Here is a 20200-nt window from a genome sequence, read left to right as displayed (position 1 = left end):
TGATTTTGTCAACTCATCATTATGGATCCAATTCCTGAGACTTTTAAAGAAAAACTCATGATAATGATAATTATGATTGTGTATTTTTTGTATTTACACCTACTGTAATATGACAAAGAGACATGAAAACAAGTTGAAGCAAATCAACAGTGAGTTTGGGAAAAATGTTAAGTCCCTTGAGATCTGGCCTGGCAAGACAAGGATGCACACACAGAGCCAAGATAAGATGAAACGTAGAAAGTCACACGCTGATCTGACTGAATTCACAATGTCAGCTGACCTGATCTCCTGCAGCTCCACAGGAAGCATTCAGCCCAGGGCTCATAAAGAATGAATGGGGACTGATTGACAGGTACCCATTCACCCACTGTGACAACTGACGTCACCAATCAAGGCAGTGCTGTGGGGAACTCCATGTGATATTCTAAAAGGCCAACCTGCTAGCTACATTCGCTAACACAACTCAATGATCTGTACCAGTGGGAGCGACCCAGGGGAGTTCTGCCCTGCTTCTTTCATACATAAGGCCTATTATGCACACACATGTTGGGTCAGTTGGCACACCCAGGGGTAAGACTGTTGTGCTCCATGCACTTACTCTAAAATGTGTGTTATAGTCCTTTGAGGGACTGGGGAGGATAATCTCTGCATGGCAGGCATTCAGTGAGTCCTGAGTGCTCTCTCTGACCAGCTCACTGTGGGAAATGACCCAAATGAGAGTAATTTGCTTTCATGCTTCACCCTGCTTCTCCCCCTGCTTTCCTCTATCACTGTCTGTCCATCTTTGGGTGGATAAGGAATCTCTGCATTGTTGGCAAGGCCAAGAGATGGAGGACTGAAAAGGCTAGACTGAGGCGGGTGGAAGTACATATTCTTTGTGGACGAGGTAAAAGAGCCCAGTGGCTTTGAGAAACCAAAAGCAGCCAAGGTGACACGTCAAAAAACAATACGGCTTTTGTGGTATGCATACAAAGATGAAACGTGTACATGCACAAAACGCTCATACATTATTACGTGGACATGGACACACCACACAAAAGCAATGCAGAGACCTTTGCCTTAAAAGCTACTCAAGAACTCTTTCTGCAAGAATGGGCAAATAGAATATTTTGCATTGCAGTCTTTTCAACCCTTTTCTTTCTCCAATCATCACTTTGAAACACAGTAGGAGGAGGATAAACTTGAGGTAGAAAAGTTAAATAAAAGAGTACTTAGCCTTTAAAATCAAAAATGAAATGCTGATGTGAACATATGCATTACATTAGAAGCAAATCTGTTCGGAAGATTTGAATACATAACACTGGCAGAGACCAAGATTGGCCATGCACAAATCTTTGAGTGTTGGGTCAACACTAATTAACTCCCCAAGTGAGAGGCAGAGTGTATCATGAACTTCTCAAGCTCATTTTCTGTGTGTGTGAAAGTGTTTCACCAGAACAGAAAAGACAACAGTCAGGTTGCATCTACATCATCACTCCCAGCTGTCCTCTTACATTTCACCACAGACTGGTATGTCTATCTGCCAAATGACTACCTGCTAGAAACACAATCCCTTCTGATTGATGACTTCCAGCTAGAGGCACGAAGTTCCTTTATTCTTTCACCCAGAAATGATGACAAAGAGTGAAAATATCCTGTCATCAATGAGCTGAGTGATGATAATTCAGGAGATAGTTTCAACTATTTTACATCAGCTAATCATAATTATCCAGTCCAGGAGATGAAACTGAAGTCCTGCTCTGACGTTACTGCCTTGCTTTATCTGTGACGAATATGCTAATCACAGTAGCTCATATGCTCATCATATGTATAATATTATGGACCATAGTATGCACATACATGCACGTAGAGGTGATGAGATCACAAAGGTGAGCAAGAAGGCAGAAACTGTACCAGCAATCTGGAGACGAGAATATGAAGACAGCTCTCAGTGGTAAGACATTATGTCCTGTAATTGATCGTGATGGGCAGTCTGTTCTGCCACTCTCAGATGTGACACACACATAACCCAAATTTTCCCAGTTGGATGAATATAGTCAGTAGTGAACTGACAGAGCGGCTCTTATCCTGAATCACAGCCCGAGCGTGTGTATCTCACCTGATAAGTGAGTCAGTTCTGATGGATCCACTATCGTTTTCATTTTTAATAAACTAAGCACAGACTCTATCCTTCATCAGCAGGACACAATCTGTCAGTGCACATTTGTGTGCGTGCATTGATCTAATAGATGGGTTTCGTTTTACACCACTTATAAATAGGATTCTCAAAGGTACAGTGAGTATCATTCAGCTCCCATTAGCAGACGATTGAGTTCAGAAAATAAACACTCCCAGATATTCAACACGGGTTTGTTATCCATCTCAATGCAAAATAGACTACATCATGAAACTATAGGCTCAAACTAAATGCAGTCAATAACTGTTTTCACTAACAAAACAGAGAGGGGGAAAAAGCACCAGCACTCCATCTGACTGCTAAAATGAGACATTTAATCAAGGACAGGAAAACAATGATTGACAGAAGGAGAAAATGAATGATGACAGAGACAGTGAGAAAGGACAGGCAGACACATCTACAGACTGAGTGTGGCGATCGCCTCCAAAAAATTTGATAAGAAAGAAATGCCTGGGGGAAATTCAGACACTCACCTCCTTTTCTCCCTCTTCTTTCGCTTTCCTTCTCTCAGTACAGACGTGCAGTGGAGTAGATGGCACTCCTTATCTCACTGCTGCTATGGTGCCTGCGAGAGCACACCCCTCTCTGCCCATTCATAGCTCTGCCGACGCACCACTCATGCATGGATGGACACAAAGACACACACACACAGGCCTATGTATGTAACACCAGGTGTGCCAATTGTCATTCGGTATGCTATCGTCTCCAGCTTGGGATGTGAAAAACAGGTATGTTTACTTATATAGCTCTGTTCATGATCACAGGTTAATTAAATCTCACTGCAGGGACTATTGCATCTACAAGGTAATGATACAGGCAAGGTAGGGGAATGAGATGCTTCCCAAAACCTCATACTGTCATAGTCTGAAATATGCATGCTGCTGACATCACCCGTGTGGATGAATCCATCTATGACTCATCCAATTTGTTTTGTAACCCATACAATAGCCAAATACACCCCATAATAGTCCTCCAAGGCTCCTCAACTGGAAAGCACCTTCCAGCAACAAGTCCATAGACAGATGAAGCAAGTCATTGGCTACAAACCTGCGATGAGGAGCCAATCACTGCAATTCTCTGATCCCCCGTCACAGTGCAAAAATGACATCATTGTATGACAGCATTTTTAGAGGGAGTTTTCCCTTCCAGGGTACACCAAACACACAGGATAATGTAATCAAACCTAGTTATAAATGACTCAGATAGATACAGAATAGACCAGATTACACTGCATGAGTCATACAGCCACTCTACTGGGGCAGCAGGGGTTTGGCTGTACTACATTTAAAACCAAATCACGTAGCATTTGTCAGACAGGAACCTGACCTGACAAATTAAACATTTTCACTGGTGACTAAAAGATGAAACCTCGTCTTTTCCCTACAACAAATTCAGACCGAAATGATCATATTTCACCATTATACACTTTAATTCTTTTGATACACCCTGTGAGATAGGTTTAAGAAACAACTGATTTACTCGCTGTCATATTACATTATTAATTAATGATAAGGACCCTGAGATGTATGAGGTGACAGTAAAACAAGACTTGCCAGGGCTTTTCAAAGTGCCATCACAGCAAAATAAAATGTATTTTTTAAGTACCACAAACAACACTATAAATCAAAAGTATGCAAACAAAACAGAAAAGAGTCATTTAAAATATTAAAACTCATCAAAATGTTGAATAATCTTAATTTAAATTTTTTTTTAAAAAGAAAACACAATTGGGCAACACACTTCAAACCTCTTCTGGACAGTCCTGTGCAGAAACATGTTCTTGCTAAGAGTGTAAAGATAAGGAAAACTGCAACGTAAGGTTGTGAGAAAGACCAGCAATGTGAACTGCAATTCAAACTGTACAGCTTCAAAGCAAACATCCTGGTTTCAGGCTTAACTGCTGAGCTAAAATTTATCTTCAAACATTGTTGGATACATTAAACAATTCATAGCAAACATCTTTCCCCATGGGGATGTAGTGTTTCAAAATGACACTATAAATGCTTGCCATGATCTTTATTCTTTATATTTTGCCTTAAGAGGACAATTTCTAGTAGCAGAGATGGGAGCACACTGCTGATTCAGAGCTTATTTGTAAACAATTATAAAAAGTGCTAGACCATTTTTTTTCACTAAAAATGAGTTTGTCTTTTGACATGATCAGCAACACAGATTGTAGTTATTGATCATATCCTTGTCCATCCCAAACATGATGAAAAAAAGTCTCACAGTGTCGTTTCCCTCATGTCTTTGGGCTCAACTTCCGCTGAACTAGAAGCTGGTGACGTCTTGACTTCTGATTGCTCTTTTGGGTTTTCTGCAGAGGAAGATCTGGTTGTACTGCACTCCTTTGGCTCTGTGTTTTGTCCCTGGTCTGAGGACACCTGCAGGAACGAAGGGATCTCCAGCTGCTCTTTGGTTAAAAGACCTCGCTGGTCATCAACCCTGCTGCACTGAGCCCTCGACAGCATGTCCAGAAGCCCTGACACACACACACACACACGAGATCATGCCACGTTTGGCATTCAGATTACCTCATCCTATTCTTTAACCTACCTAAAAGTATTTACTGGAAAAAGACATTTATCCTCAATAAATAAAGCTTTAAAAATATAAGAAAAGGCTTATGTCATTTAAGAAATAAAAATAAATCAGACTGTCCTGGCTACATAATAGATTATTTTTATGTAGATTTGTTTTGTGGAATATTTTGATATTGGGTGTTGGGATGTTTTATATGATGATTTGACTTTGTATCATGTCTGTATCTGTATCTTGGGTAGTTTAGATTGGGTGGAGTGATATGCCATACAGTAAAGTAATGTATGGACATTAAAGTAAACGCTCCTCTGATGAAGCTGTCCTCGTGCTTTTACTTACCCACTACCCGAAATCAGGTTTAATAAAAAGGTAATAGTTAATATTATCCTACACCAGTGTTATACTTGGGTTGAGCAATGTAGATTGATATCATAATTTAGTTTATTTTGTGGAAATTCAGTTGAGGCACCTGAGAATAAAAATTCATTCTTGATGTTGTAGACTAGACATGTCCAAACTATTCCATAAAGGGCCGTGTGCCTTCAGGTTTTTGTTCCAACCAATAAAGAGAACATGATTCAACCAATCAACTGTCTGAAGACTGAGATCAGTTGATTAAATGAGGCACGCCCTGTGTGCTTTCTGGCTGGTTGGAATGAAAACCTGCAGCCACAGGGCCCTTTATGGAATAGTTTGGACACCTCTGTTGAAGACAGCACCAGGCAAACAATCTCACCACAAAGTTCTTTTAAGTAGGGGTTCCTGAGCACCTGTGCAATCTAATACAATCCAATATAACAGCTCTGCTATAAATTCTACTTTTATGAAGCTTATGAAGTTTACTACTGAGGTTGTAGTGGGTGGTGGTGGTACTGGAGTGCATTACACTGAAAAGTGTTTTGAATATTTTGTCCACCCCATTAACACATACATGAGAGAATTGGATTGCATGAGATTGCACAGGTGTTCCTAATAAAGTGATCAATGTGTACATCCTCAACGTATGGATAAAAATCAAGGTTTTTCACCAAATTGATATCTTATCGTCTATATTTCTCAACCCTCCTAGATACTGCTGAGGTGTCCTACCCTCGATGTCGCGGTTCTTACTGGGCTTGGGCTGATGCTTTGATCTCGCCGTCTGCGGTGATGATCGGGCCTCCAGACCAGCTGCACTCACCGCTCCTGTCTGGAATCAAGACAGATGATAAACACAAATTCCAGCTTCTCGGTATGTTAAAAGACTGTTTGATAGGTTTGAAACTCTAGTCCCAGTGAAAGCAGTTTTTTGTTTGTTTTTTTAAATGTTACTCTATTAACAAGACTATTGACTTTATCCAGATGTCTTGTTCTTCAAACAATAACCTTTATTATATTCTTATTTAGCCAATAAATAATATATTTAGGTAATAAGGGGAATTCATTTTTCTTTTAACATTCTCTGAAGGACTGAGAAATCCCTTCAGTCAAAATTCTCATCATCACCAATATATTAAATCAAATCATACACTAGGGGAGGAAAATGCACATACTGTAGGTTTTCCCCCCATAGCATACAACTACAGTTCAGTTTCCTGTTTGGGAGTCTATGAGTATCATCTCACCTGTGTGGCTGGAACAGTACCACTGGCTCTGGAAGTGTTGCTTTGGTCTCTTCCTGCTGAAACCAAACAAATATACAATTCAGTTTCTACTGTGTGGAAACAAAAGCTTTCACTTCCAGTAGGCGAGTAGTCAGTAGGCTGCTGATGATGAACTTCCCCACTGTGATAAAATATATTTGACAAGAATTAAACTGGTCCTCTTGGGATACAGCTACTCTAATCAAATTTATTCCACTTTTGGTAACAGCAGCCAGTGGAACTGAGGCTGAGAGCACTGATCCAAAGTGAAGTTGGTCCTGGTCTCTCAGCAGTTAGGAAGCGAGGTGAGCAAACTCAAAGCGACATAGCACTCAACAAACCAAATGGACTCCGACATCACAGCCCCACAGAAAAGGATGAAGAGTGAGAGAGACTCGCACACAAAGAAATCGGAGTAGGGGAAAGAAGAATGAGCAGACAGTGAGACGTAAAAACCAGGGCAGTAAAGTGGACATTGAAAAGACTCTCTTCCCTGCCAGCCAAGAGTGAGCAAGAGCCAAGAAATGCAGAAACACTTTGTAGGACACATTAAAGAAACTATTAAATGAATAAGACAACACAGCCAAGGTTCAGGCAACATTCACAAGAGAATACACAACAAAAAGTCGTATCACCCACATCATGGACAACTAACAGAGGATGTACCTTTATCGGATTTGAATTAACCAATTTTATTTATTTAATTGGCCAATAAAGTTTGTTTTCATCTGGTGGCTGCATTTGGGGAAGCAATGTAGTTGTGTAAATGATGTAAACTCAAACTCCCCCCAACATTAGAGAAGAACATTTTAAAAAGATCAAGAGTATTAACCTTTGATTTTGTCAAGCCGTAACTTCTTATTGGCCAGTCTGAACACAGTGTCGCTCATGTTCACTGGCTCGTCAGTTTCGACCTAAAACGACATAAACATCAAAACCAGACAGAAAATGATGCATAACACAGAGTTAAACCCCACATCAGTGCATTGGCAAGTCACTTATTCCACTGCACAAATGTAAGTGTAATGTAAGTTCAATTTTCAGAAGTTACAGATTTGATGTAAATATTAAAATTCACATTGATACATTTGTTCCCTGGCAACAACTGCTAGCGAGAGACATGAGTGCTTGAAGGACAAATGGACAGAATTTTTAAAACGTAGTACATATAAAAATGGCGTGTATGTGAATTACATCGAAATGTTGTTTCAACTGTATGTCCAAGTCAGACATATATGTCAACTCCATCAGCTTTGTGTTATATTATATCCATCCATGACTTCAGAAATGAACACAGGTAATTACAAGTATAAACACACTAAAGAAGTATTGAGTAATCCCTTTAAAATGGATGTTTAGTGTTTAATTGACAATTTATCAGCCTAACTTCTTTAACACTGGCTACATATTATAGTCATTCATTCTCTCACACACACACTCACCATGGTGACCAGGGCCTCTTGTGGCCTAAGGTGGTGTTTCTGTAGCACCGCAGAGAGCGCATCCTGCAGCGTCTTACTGGACTTCGCCACGATGCCCACTGTCTTACCAGTCAAGGCATTGTCCAGCCTGAAATACACAAACATTTCAATACACTCACAGTAACAAGACAGAGTAAATCTAAAATCGTATGCAGTGGAGTAGCAGTAGAACACAATCAGAATCTGGACAGGAAAAGACTACTCAGAGAAATTAGCTACTCAATCACATCTTTACAGAAAATCCAAACTTGATTTAATTTGACACCTGGTAACTAAATGATAACTGGCCAGAGAACCAGTTTATGTCTGATATTAACACAAGGACTTTCCTCTATTAATACTGTGAGAAGTGACATGCTGTAGAGGGAATGTGGGTGTGAAAAGCCTGCTAGGGTGACAAAGACAGAAAAAAATGAAGAAATGAAGGAAGAGGCACAGTTGACTCACGCAAACATCACCCTAAGCTCTAGAGAGACCTGCTGATCTCTCAGTACGGAGCAGTCCTGGTCCAGCGATAAGGGCTGCAAAGAGAACAGCATGCATCAGGCAAGAGAGAAATGAACTCTCAGAGATGTCACCATTAAGTGAAAGTACTTTAAAATACATTTGACAAAGTTTTTTGAAATGAAAACACTGTGTAATGGGGCAGTGAAAGGATGTGTTAGAACAGGAAGAGGGTAGTCATCTTTCTCATACCGCCTGTTGCTAAACAACTCTGGGGAGTGGTACAGCAGACATTCTTGAGCAGCTTCTTAATATAAAGCTATTTTTTTAAATTCATTTTTCCCAGCATGTGCAGGAGATAGAGCAGCTAAGCGCTCACCTTGTCCTTGCCTTTAAGGTAGATGACAACATCTTTCAGCGGGAAGCCTCTCTTCTCACACAGGCTAGCCAGCATGTCTCTGATGGGCAGGCCATTAGATGTGGGGGCCAAGGAGGCGCTGCCATCAGGTAGGTAGACACAGCAGTAGCCCCCCTCCATCCCTAACCGGCTCCCAATTCCACTCAACTCTAACGAGCGGGGACTCAATCGACCATTCTAAATCAGAGAGGGAGAGGAGAGAAACGTACTTAAGAGTGGGAAATAGTTCTCACAAATTATAGACTGTCACTTTCTGACAGATTTTCTTCTAAGATACACTGCGGAAAATCTTTATCATTCATGTGTACATACTCATAAATCTTAAAATCACATTTTCCCCCATTGGCCAGTACAAGTTCCATGTACAAATGCACTGACCTCAATTTGCCTGTAGAGTGCGCCGAGCTCCACACTGCTGGTTGATTTGATGGGCATATGGGACTCTTTCTGAGAGGCTGAAACATGGGTGTTGGATGTGTCTATTGATATTGGCGTAAGAAAAGACCACAAGGAGAGATTGTGAGATAAAGTTAAAGGATTTACATGAAAGCTTAATTTAGAAGCACAAGATCTACCATGTGAAAGGCACTATACCTCCCCAGGAGCCTCTTTTCTGTCGATGTTTCTCTGAAGCACTCTTACCACCTTGTTTGTTGTCTGACTTCTTGTTCTGTGTGAGGTCATTACAGAAAAGTTAAATTTCACATTTAAAAAAAAAAAAGGTTTTGTAAACAAGCTCCATGTTGTTTTTTCTCCTATTTTATTCATGTCACTCTACCTTCCTGTCACTTAAGGAGGGGCTTCTAGTGGCCATGTCCTCCAAGGATCCCATGCGGACAGGTTCTATAGAGAGCTGAGGTAGAAGCTTGCCTTCTACACTTGCCAGGGTGCACTTCTGGTAAAGGGGAGAGCGCACAAAGCGCCTATAGCTGTCCATCTTCATCAGCTTAAATATCTGACACACAAGGAGAGACAGTGATACACACAGTAAACCAAGACACCAACTATGTGTCACTGCTTTTTTTTTTTTTTTAAATTTTTAAGCTGAATTGGGAATGTGGGCTCCAAACAGACCTGTGTTTGAGCCTTGTTAAACATATCAGGTGTGGGCTCTTTCAGGTCCTTCTCCTCTGTCTTGGCTGTGTCATCAATGTTGACTGAGTAAGGGGCGTTTTCAGACAGGTAGGTATTATAGATGAAGCAAGCTTTTTCCTTTAGCTGCAAACAAAATAGCTCCATCAGACCAAAAAAACACTAACTTATTAAATCATCATTTCTCAGAACACATACAACCCCAAAAGCACACTGACAAGCAAGTATTTAGCTGAGAATGTAATGATCCATTTTCGGTTCAGTGTTAGCCACATCCTGTAACTCATTCAAAAAAAAAAAACCTTCTCAACCATCACATACTGCAAGCAATGCAATCAAAAATTCACTGAAAGGCTATTCATTTCTCATAGAGCTAAGCAACTACATACACTCAAACACTGTCAATTTCCATACTTCATGTTGTCAAGAAATGTTATGAACAGAACAATGTTTCTGCCTGAAAGGCACAAAATAGACTGAAGGGTTAGGGTTAGGGTTAGTTCCCAGTTGATTACTTTTATTTGAGAAACAGTGTAAAATAAGGCAAACATCTTAGCTTTTCAAAAGCTGAGGTCTGACACTTCATCTGTCAGGTCAATTGTAAATGTATATTTTTTACTGATTTATTGTTGATTAATGCTACTTGAAGCTCAGTGACTAAATTATAAAATCTTTTGCAACATAAATGAAGCAATATCAGAATTAAAAGCAAACAACATCAGGTCAAACTTTAGAGCAAACTAGCAACCAAGTGGCCTTCACTGTATACATTCAATGTCTTGTCTACAACTATAAAAATAGAAACATTTACAATGAAAGTAATTTATGAAAAAGGGAGCATAAGCAGAGTAAAAAAAAAACACCACAATGAACCAAAAGTGGAGAAGTTTTATTTATTTATTTTTTTTAATTTAAAAAGGGAAAAAAATGCTTTCATACCTTGCGTATGGAGGTAGCCGGAATATTCCTGAACTTTTCACAATCCTGCCAGAATAAAATGTTCTCCTCACTCACTTCAGATTTCAAAAAGGCCTGTGGAGAAACACATACAAAGTGTATGAACACATGCGGCACACCTGGTGAGAGGAAGTTCGTCAACATTAACATTTATTATTCCTGAACTTTACTGAAATGACTTTCACAGTATGCACATGTGTGCTGAGTGTGTCTCACCCTGAAGTAGTGTACTCCAATGGAGTCCTCCAACAACTTTTCAAATGAGACAGCCCAGCTCAGTACATTGTTGGCTGAGCCACCCTCTCCGCCTGGAGTCCCAGGAAGGCTGGAGCTACTGCCTCCACAGCCCCGTGCAGTCATATTCAACTCTACACACATCCAGACACAAACACACCCATTTAAGCAGCACAGAGAAGCATGATCAAGAATGAGACTGAATCAGATACTTTCTCATGTCGTGCATGGACATGTCCCTTTCTAGAAATGTGATATGTACAGCGTGGCAGCGTGCACGTTGACTGTTCATGCTTACCTCCATCTGACACTGCCTGGCTCTGTGAGGAAAGAGAGAAAGAGAAAGCGAGAGAGACACAGGATGGAGATAAGGATCATTATTAATTATTATAATTCATAATTTCCTAATATGGTGGTGGCTGAGAAATTCAATATCAACTTAACTCAAAACAAAAATAAATAGGAATGTATTTAAAGTTTTTCCTACTCTTATGGTACAATCAATAATGAGTAAGTTGATCACTGATATATGAAGTGTTGATTCTGTGGTGGCACGTGAGGACAAAACCCATACAGAAGCAAAAGGAGGTGCGCTCAGAATCCATAAATGCTACAAAATGTGAAATGCTTATAAAAATGAACACAAACAAAAGAGAAGTGAGGCAAAATACAGTAAACCACAAGACAAACAAAACATATGGAGATGTTCAATACATTGAAAAAGCTTTAAAGTGTTCTTTAACTATTATTAAGACAGAACCTAAGTGACAGAAGCTAGTCACTTGTATTCACAAGCACACATGCATTCATTTAGGAAGTGAAATGTGAACACCAGCTGCATGTTTTTTTTCTATTTGCCTTTTGTTTTTTTCCTGTATGTAACAGTGTAGTGCAATCAGCCAAGGCAGGAAGTGGTTGTGACACTGATGACAATGGCTCTCATTCAGCTTTCAGAGCGCTTGTCAAAAGACATTCATAGTCATCTGCTGCCACTTAACGGTTCTCAATGCTAAGGAAATACACAAACTTTTTGGAAGCCAAAAGTTGCTTTTAGAGATTGTATAAAAACACAACATAATATAACAGAACATAATCAAGGAACCTTGATATTGATCCAAAACCCCTGAGGAGATATTTGAAGGGAAAAAAAGAATCTGCAGGTTACTTGTATCTGTTAATAAAGGATGTTTAGTTCCAAGAATGGCACAAAAGAAATTATTTAAAAAAGCAACACAGTAGCTAACATCAAAAAGAGAGCTGGGTTTTAGCCCATGAGTATTTCTGCATGAACGTTACATGTTCTCTTTTCAGTTTGGGTTTCCTCTGGTTACTCTGGTTTCCTCCTTCAAAGAGGTGTAAATATGAATGCGTTTGTCTGTGTGTGTTAGCCCTGTGACTGACGTCTTGTCGAGAATGTACCCTGTTTAAAGTATATAAATATATAAAAATAAACCTGAAAGTAACATCTTCACTATTAACATTGACTCATACAAATAAACAGAATCTGAAGGGGTTCATTTCCACCATTGTGACAACTATCAATAAGCATATTTTCTACATACTACAAAATGACAAATCACGCCTAATAAACTGATCACAGTATTTGGAAGTTGATCTTCTGTCCATCAACTAATCACTACAGCTCTATAGTGTACACCACCAAGCTGTTATTAATTACCTCCAAACTATAAAATATTGGTTTTGAGTATGGTGGTGTTTTGTTCTGTTCTTTTCTCTCATCTATATATGAGAGATGATATCCCATGCTTATGCTGTTAATTGAATTTGCCACATTAGGACAGCTATTTGTTGGGTTTGCGAAATGTATTAAATACAAACTGAAGGTTTAGGTAAGTTAATGTCAGGCTGTTAACACTAACTCCAGCTTATCTAGCCTCCTCTCTGATATATGCTGCAGGATATTTAAATCAAAAGTGAATGAGCCAACTGCTGAGTCATACAGACAGTTACCAACCATAATGTGAGAAAACCTTGTGCTATAACCAGACAAGGTTTAGGAAGTTTTAACACAAAAAGTCCTGGGGGAGACAGTTCGACAGTCATCTCAGCTCAGTATAAGGCATCTTCTATGTAGAAATAGACAAACAAAAACTTGATACACAAGCAGGATATGACCATTAATAATTTGTAAACTTGGCCCATATAAGGTTCATATAGGCCAGATGTTTCTGCAGGTGTGAACTTCACTGGGGCTCTAACCATGAAAACACATGTCAGTGCCAACCAATAGACATCCCAGGATTGAGTCAGGACAGCAAGAGTTCAACAGGAGAAAACAGACATACTTCCTCAACATTTTCTAATTTATCATCAGCATCTTACTGAGAAGCTGTTCAAGCTTAGGCTATTGTACAGTGCAACCAAGAACAATAGGAGGCTTAGGATTAGGACTCTCTGTAAACCATTGGAAGGAGACTGAAAGAGTCTGCAGCAACAATTATAGGAACATTTCCGATCACTCAAAATGCAAAGCACAGACAGCCCCTTTCCTAAACCACAGCAGCATCCAGGTCCTCTCAGCCTCTATTAAATACATATTTAGATACAGTAACACCTTTACCAGAGCCATCCTAGTTCAAGAAAAGCTGTGGTCTCACACAGAGTAGACCTGAGCCAACCCGGCCTACACACGACAGATTGGCAAACAGGCACAGCTTGGTTTCCGCCTCTGACTCAAGCAGGCCCAGTCTGTTTTCAGTAGCAACCAACTGTAGTCACACAGCCTGATTGGTTCTGGCACTGCTGAGGAGCGGAGACAATACAACACAAGCCAATACAAGAAACCACTCCACTTGACACAAAGTTATTAATGTGGATGTCAACTTAATAGTATCAGTAAATATAAAAATGTAGGCTGAAACAAAACTTTCCACTGTGTAACAGTTCATGAAACCTTGCAACATGCTCCATATTCACTGGCAGTGGCTTCTTTACTGTTTGCACCTTTACATATCATATTTGCATAAATAAACGAACTAACTAAAAGACAGATTCAGTAACCAACGAAACCAAAAGTGTTACTAACTCACCATGTGGCCAACGGGAATTCCTAAAGCATTAAGATTCTTCGCCATGGTGGCCCACACACCAGACTAAAAGCTAAAGTCTTATGCGATGTGTGCACACTATCAGGGGACAGAGAGGAGTGCTCCACCCAAATATGATGCACACTCTTCACGGACACACACACACACACACACACTCAAAAACTCTTCACTTGGGTCTTCCTGTCACTTCCTGCTTGGAAGGGAAGTCTTTGCCATAGCAACAAGCCACAAAAGAGGAAGTATGGTTACTATGATCAAACTGTTCTCGGCCCACGTCTTGAGAAACACTGTGATGTGGGAACACAGAAAAGACAGATGCACACTATCTGTATTTGATGTACAGTCACTGTACGACTTACTTGACGCAGCTTATAACCATTATAAGACCCTGCTGCAGATGCACTTCTGCATTTCGGAAGGTTTTTTTTTTTGTTTTTTTTTACACTTTCAAAGTTTCCTTCATTTTGGCTGAGAGAAGTTTCATTTTACTTGGAAATCTTTTAGATTTAGGTACAGTTGTATGATCACAATTCCTCCCTAATACTCTTTTGAGATGCCACACAGCAGTTTCATGAAAAGCAGAATGGGGTCACATTCATGGCTATCTAAAAACATCACTAAACTACGAGGAGTAATGTCAACTTCACAACTCTAACACAATTACAGGCTCTTTTTTTAGCCAGAATTCAACATCTAACTCTACACTGTCGAGGATATTAGTTAGTGAATAAAACAATTTGAACAGAGGCCTAATACACAGAGCATCAGCTCTTCATTTTATTAAAATTATTATGTACATATAGCAATTTACATTGCATATAGTTGCATCAAGGTTAACAACGATCACTATTTGTCAATTACAGCACCCTATGTAAGGCCAAACACTGATAAACAGATATGCACTTTCCAAATAGATTATATGAAAATGATTGTCATACCTTGTCATCACACATGCCTTTGGCTATCATGCACCATTTGTCATGTTTTCTCAATTTCTTTTGTGCTGCAGCTTTTACCAGGTAGGCGAACCTATGATAAAGTCCTTGGAAAGCTACCATCTTCTGGAAAATAGACACACTTAGGTCAAGATAAGAGAGGCAACAAGATGTGTGCTGAAGGTCTACTGGTCAGAGTTAATTAACAGCTTTGATCTTACTTGATTGGCTTCCCTGAGTCCTGACGTGCACTAGGTAACGATCCCAGGTGAAGCAGGACATTTTGATTAATGGTGCTCATTTTTTTCCTGGAGAAATTGTAGTTTACACATTTAAACATTACCAATAACTGTGACAAAAGCTTCCCCTTGTTGTTAAAGTGCCTGGCTCTTAAAATTGTTTTGTAAAGGCTTTGTGTGGCTCGATTTTAATAGGATATATTCAGTTAGTTGTATTGGCAACAGTTCTTCTGTACTTTCAAGTACAGAAAAACTGTTGGCTTAAAACTTATTAAGCCTACGAACAAATAGTCAAGGTAAACAGTATATTTTTGAACAAATCCTATTAATTTGGACCTATTTGTTTGATCCTCTTCAAAAAAACACTACAAATTTAACCAAGAACATTTTTTGTATTTTATGTATACAAAACTGCAAAAGTAAATGACAGAAAGCAACATGGCTGACAGTCTGACAAAAAGGGGGCATTAATGTTGATCACATGGAAAACAAAGATGCATGAATGAAAGTAGGGACACAAAAACAGTGGTGCCAGAAGAAAGATGTTGTTATACCCAAATAAACATAACATTGAAGCAGTTTTATGGCTACCCTATTACTGACCCTAATACTGAAAAGTGAGGAAGGAATTTTTGTTCTTTCTCACGTAATTTACAACACTATTGCCTCAGTGATGAGTACAAAAATCAGATTACTATTTCTTTAAAGGTTGTTGAGATCTTAGTGGTTTACTTTCCTCAAAACCAAACTGACTGCAATTGGGAGGATAGTTTCATTTTTGCCAGCTCGTCATTTTATGGATAATTTGCTAATTTCTCTTCAGTGGATAAAATAAATTAGATAGAGGGTGAAATATTTTTTTTTATTTCTCTGTCAACAAGTTTTTGCAGGCAGTCAAAATAACTCTGGTCTTGATCATTGTGTACATAGAACTACCACTGCCCTATGTGGTGGGGCTGAAAGCTTATAAGGGTTATAGTTTATAGAGTAAGGTTGGTTAGTGGTTAAGGTTGGAAGCACAAAATTGATGAGGAAACAATATAGTAGGTCTGCAGTTTATTACACACGAATTTCATTACAGTTATCGCTGACAAAGGAGAGGCCATTAGCTCAGAGGTGATTTGAATCCTCAAACCAATTAGGTCGTGTGGTTTGCATATTTTCCTTGTGTCTATGTGAGCTTTCTCTGGCACCACGCTTTCCTCCCGTCTGTAAGGTGTGAATGTGTTCAATCTGTCCAGACTCCCATGCACTCCCTCTTTCCCAATGCATGCTTGAACAGGCTCTAGCACCTCATGAACCTCAAAAGGATAGAAAAAATACAGATGATCAGCAGCACTCTCTACTGGCCACTCTGCAAATAAAAACTGTATATCTTTCCATAACAGACATCCATAAGAGAACGTATTGTATCCCCTGAATGTTCAATTTCTGATATCTCCAAAAGTCCATGCAAAGTTTTTTCCTGTATGCGTCACAATATTTGGTGTGTGACAGCATTGGCTAATTTGCATATGTAAACTTTTGCTGATGAAAAGACAGTGCCTCAGTATATCTCCATATGTCTATTTATGTGTCTGTGTTCTGTTTATTTCTCTATCTCTGTGTGTAACAAGCGTAAAAATCCGACCATTTCAGCCTGAATGTAACTCAACAACATAAAAAGCAGCTGCAGTGAAACCATTATCTTTCACTATCAATCCCTCCCACAAACATACAAATGGCAGTGTTGTTTGTGCTATTGAGTTCCAGGAATAACGTTATTTGCATTGGTATCAGTGTTTACAATCAGTTATACTGTGCCTTCCCCGATGGAAACATTAGGAAAAGCAGAGCAGATCATCATTCAGTTCTGTGTTAGAGGTAACAACACCACTGCAGGTAAACATTTCAGTTTTATAATATATTTTTTAGCTAGACAATTATTAATAATACCACATGTAAAAGGTGTAAAACATGACAGTGCTATGAAAACTGCTCCTTGTAATTTGTGTAAATGCTGCAACCTTTTAATTGGATTTTCTTTGTCTCAATTAGCTCTTGATGACTGATGAGTCTTTTCTTAAAGAGAATGGTTATGACAAAGATATTCCTATATATTGTACTTGGCCATCTGTTTGTCGGTAAGGAGCCTCTTGACTTTAAAGTTATATACTATGTGTTTTTGTCTTTCTTTCTGAATATGTATGCTTATTCAGCTCTGTACATCTCCATTTCCTTCTGTTATTGCAGCTCATGTTAGCTCTGAATGTCTTGCTGTCGAGTGTCTCAAATGTAACACCACAGAAGAAACTCCAGGTTAAAAAAACAACTAAACATCTCAGTCTATTTATAGACATCACAAAATGCAGCTTATACACCCAATGCACCTGAACAATATATGCCATTCAATAATTGTGAGAGATACAAAGGGAAAATGTTCATAATGCTATTCCTTCCATCTCCGTTTTCCTTGTAGAGTGTCCACTCTGCGCAATCAATGGTTCTTCCTGCATCAATGGTTAGTGCCCTCTTTTTCCTTTTTTTTAAAGATAGATTCTGTGGATTTTACATACAAAACAGTATATTTGATACAGTAGTTGAAGGTGGTGTGTGACCATAGAATAAGATTGACTCAAACATGGGCAACTTGGGAAAAATGTTTTAATGAATGTGAGTATTAGTCTTAACAGATTTATCACTGAAGGTTTTAATTAAAGTAATAACCTAGAAGGTTTTTATTTAAATAAATGACTTTTAAGTTACTATCTGTCGCTGAATGTGGTAACACAATGGTGATTAAGCCTCTGGCCCACTGGTGAAAGCTATTGCATTTGTAGTATTATGAACTGGGTGTCAGTGGCAACATTCCCAGGGAAAATTACAAGTTGCACAGTTAGTAATGCCTTTTCCATCACCTGCCAGGTAGGCAGAGCTAATGCAACAGACTCACTCATCTCCCTAAGTACGCCTAACTGCGGACCTTCAGTTTTCTACACGCATCACCCACTTTATCACATGACGTAACCACTTGGTTAGGTTTAGACATTAGGAGCGAGATGGTTAAGGTTAGGGTAAGAATATATGGGGGTGGAGAGTGTTGTGTAATATGCCGTTAGGGTAAGAATATCAAGGAGGGGGAGCATGTCGTCTAAATCTGCAATACTGCAATTAGACCCTTCTCTGTCTTCAACTCACTTGTATGTTAAGTATCGTACCTTTTTTCGGTGCTCTGCCAGTGTTGCCTGTTGACTGTTTATATATCTGAGAAATGAGGTCAAACAACACACCCACAATTATCACTTATCACCATAGGTGCTGCCAAAGAGAACGAAACAGAGATCCTCAAGATTGTTACTTTAATTTCAATAAGTTCATTCATATTCTCCTCCTACATTATGAACACCTGCATCCTAGTCATCTAGGCTCTATTATAAATGAAATGCTGACTGTAACTGTCTTTACTCTTCTTTATGTTTTATGTTCTCACTAGTACCTTCAAATATTTCTTCACAATGCAAAAAAGGTAACAATATCCACATTTTTTGCAGTACACTGAAACACATATGGTGACACATTTGATAACATAACACTATCACTATTGCTTACCCACCTGCCCATTAGACTTCCAGGTGTTTATCAACAGAACTGGATCCGTAGATGAAGGTAAAGCCATCACTCTGAAATGCGTCCATGATCTTCAAGGTCAGGTGACATTTGAGTGGGCGAAGGAGGGGAACGTCCTGAAAGACCAAAATGAAAGCGAGCTGGCCCTTGAAAAAGTGTTATCATCACATCTAGGCCCATACGGCTGCCGTGTGTACAGCTCATGTGGCAATTACACATCTTCGCCACACAGTGTCAAGGTTTCGAGTAAGTAGACATGTCAATGCTTATTCCACACAGCCACACATTACTTAGTTAGTTTTTTACTGATGATTGTTAACTTGTTATCCAGAAATTATGTCTTCATTGTCTGTACCTGTTTCTGCTTCTTCAACTGTCTGTGTATCTTCATCCAGATAACAGTGTGGTGATCCTGGTTATCTGTGGCGTTTCAGCTTTGGCCATGGTCGTGATAATGGGGCTGGCTATGAAGTTTAAGCTGAAAAGAGACAACAGTAAGAGACAACAACCCAAGCAGAGAAGAAAGACAGAGAATTGGAGAATTAATGTGAAACACCTCTGCCTTCTCAAATTAAGTAGTCTACCAGTTAAAAATGTGGACACATTTTCCCAAATAAGAGAGTGTGTCCAAACCATTTGGTCACTTCTCATTGGAAAAGTGTCCAAACTTTTGACTGGTACTGTATATCTTATTAAGTGTAACTCATATGAATATACTGTAGGTCTGCATTACTCACTGGTGTACAAATAATGTGCTTCAATAGTTTGACATTTTCAGAGATTGCTCTCTTGTGAAGAGTCTGATGAGAAGATTAATACAACTGTTTTGTGGTTCATGTTAGAGTCTAAAGTAAATATATAACATGATAAAAGCATGATAATCAGTGAGCTTTGGGCTGGTTGGTGGATTTTGTTCCCTTTAGATGGTGCCAGTCTACCTGTTTCCCCCTGTTTTCAGATTTTGTGCTCAGCTAAGCTTAACCGGCTGATGGCTACGCTGATATATTTACCACAAAAACATTAAATTGATATTGATCCTCTCATCTAAGTCTCAGCAAGAAAGCGAATGAGCGTTTTTTTCCCAAAATTTCAGACTATTCCACTAATATTTGCATACTGTCAATTAAGGAATTTTACCTCTCAATGTAGGCTACATTATCAAGTGTGACCTTTCCTCTCTTTCTCTCTGCAGTTAAGAGCAGAGAGAGGATGAATCGCACAAGGGCGCAAGTTGGGCAGAGTGGTCCAACTCCAATCACTCCAAGAGAGGCCTAAATAAGAACTACTCTACTATCGCATTCAAAATGGATAAATACTGATATTGTTTCAGAATTTGCTTGTGTTATATTTGATATACAAATAAAATATCTTTAAACTCTGACTCTGA

At 39.2% G+C, this 20200-nt stretch overlaps 1 protein-coding gene across 4 annotated transcripts; it reads right to left on the bottom strand.

Annotated features, from left to right (window-relative positions):
• Window positions 1-3586: 3586 nt before the first annotated feature.
• Window positions 3587-14133, bottom strand: rgs14b (regulator of G protein signaling 14b). Of its 4 annotated transcripts, none has more exons than XM_062425181.1 (15): window positions 14016-14133; window positions 11264-11285; window positions 10948-11099; window positions 10714-10806; window positions 9757-9900; window positions 9461-9637; window positions 9277-9352; window positions 9061-9161; window positions 8644-8859; window positions 8268-8341; window positions 7782-7908; window positions 7172-7253; window positions 6322-6377; window positions 5807-5906; window positions 3587-4658 (listed from the first exon to the last, which is right to left on the bottom strand). In XM_062425181.1, the coding sequence occupies exons 1-15, from the start codon at window positions 14058-14060 to the stop codon at window positions 4402-4404; spliced, it is 1722 nt and encodes a 573-aa protein (XP_062281165.1). In that variant the 5' UTR covers window positions 14061-14133; the 3' UTR covers window positions 3587-4401. The 4 variants fall into 4 exon arrangements, with proteins under 4 accessions (XP_062281165.1, XP_062281168.1, XP_062281166.1 ...); XM_062425184.1 differs by having other exon boundaries at window positions 5828-5906; XM_062425182.1 differs by having other exon boundaries at window positions 6322-6374.
• Between the last annotated feature and the right edge of the window lie 6067 nt (window positions 14134-20200).

The sequence above is a fragment of the Scomber scombrus genome, chromosome 9, assembly GCF_963691925.1.
Source record: "Scomber scombrus chromosome 9, fScoSco1.1, whole genome shotgun sequence".
NCBI classification, from domain to species: domain Eukaryota; kingdom Metazoa; phylum Chordata; class Actinopteri; order Scombriformes; family Scombridae; genus Scomber; species Scomber scombrus.
This window is presented reverse-complemented; position numbering and strand designations above follow the sequence as displayed.

Bases quoted from the DNA above. Each gene is read 5' to 3' on its own strand.
- rgs14b (XM_062425181.1), bottom strand. From the start codon at position 14,060: ATGGCGAAGAATCTTAATGCTTTAGGAATTCCCGTTGGCCACATG. The intron at 11,286-14,015 runs GTGAGTTAGTAA...CTTTCCTCACAG, and splicing joins GAATTCCCGTTGGCCACATG to AGCCAGGCAGTGTCAGATGG. The intron at 11,100-11,263 runs GTAAGCATGAAC...GGATGTGTGTAG, and splicing joins CCAGGCAGTGTCAGATGGAG to AGTTGAATATGACTGCACGG.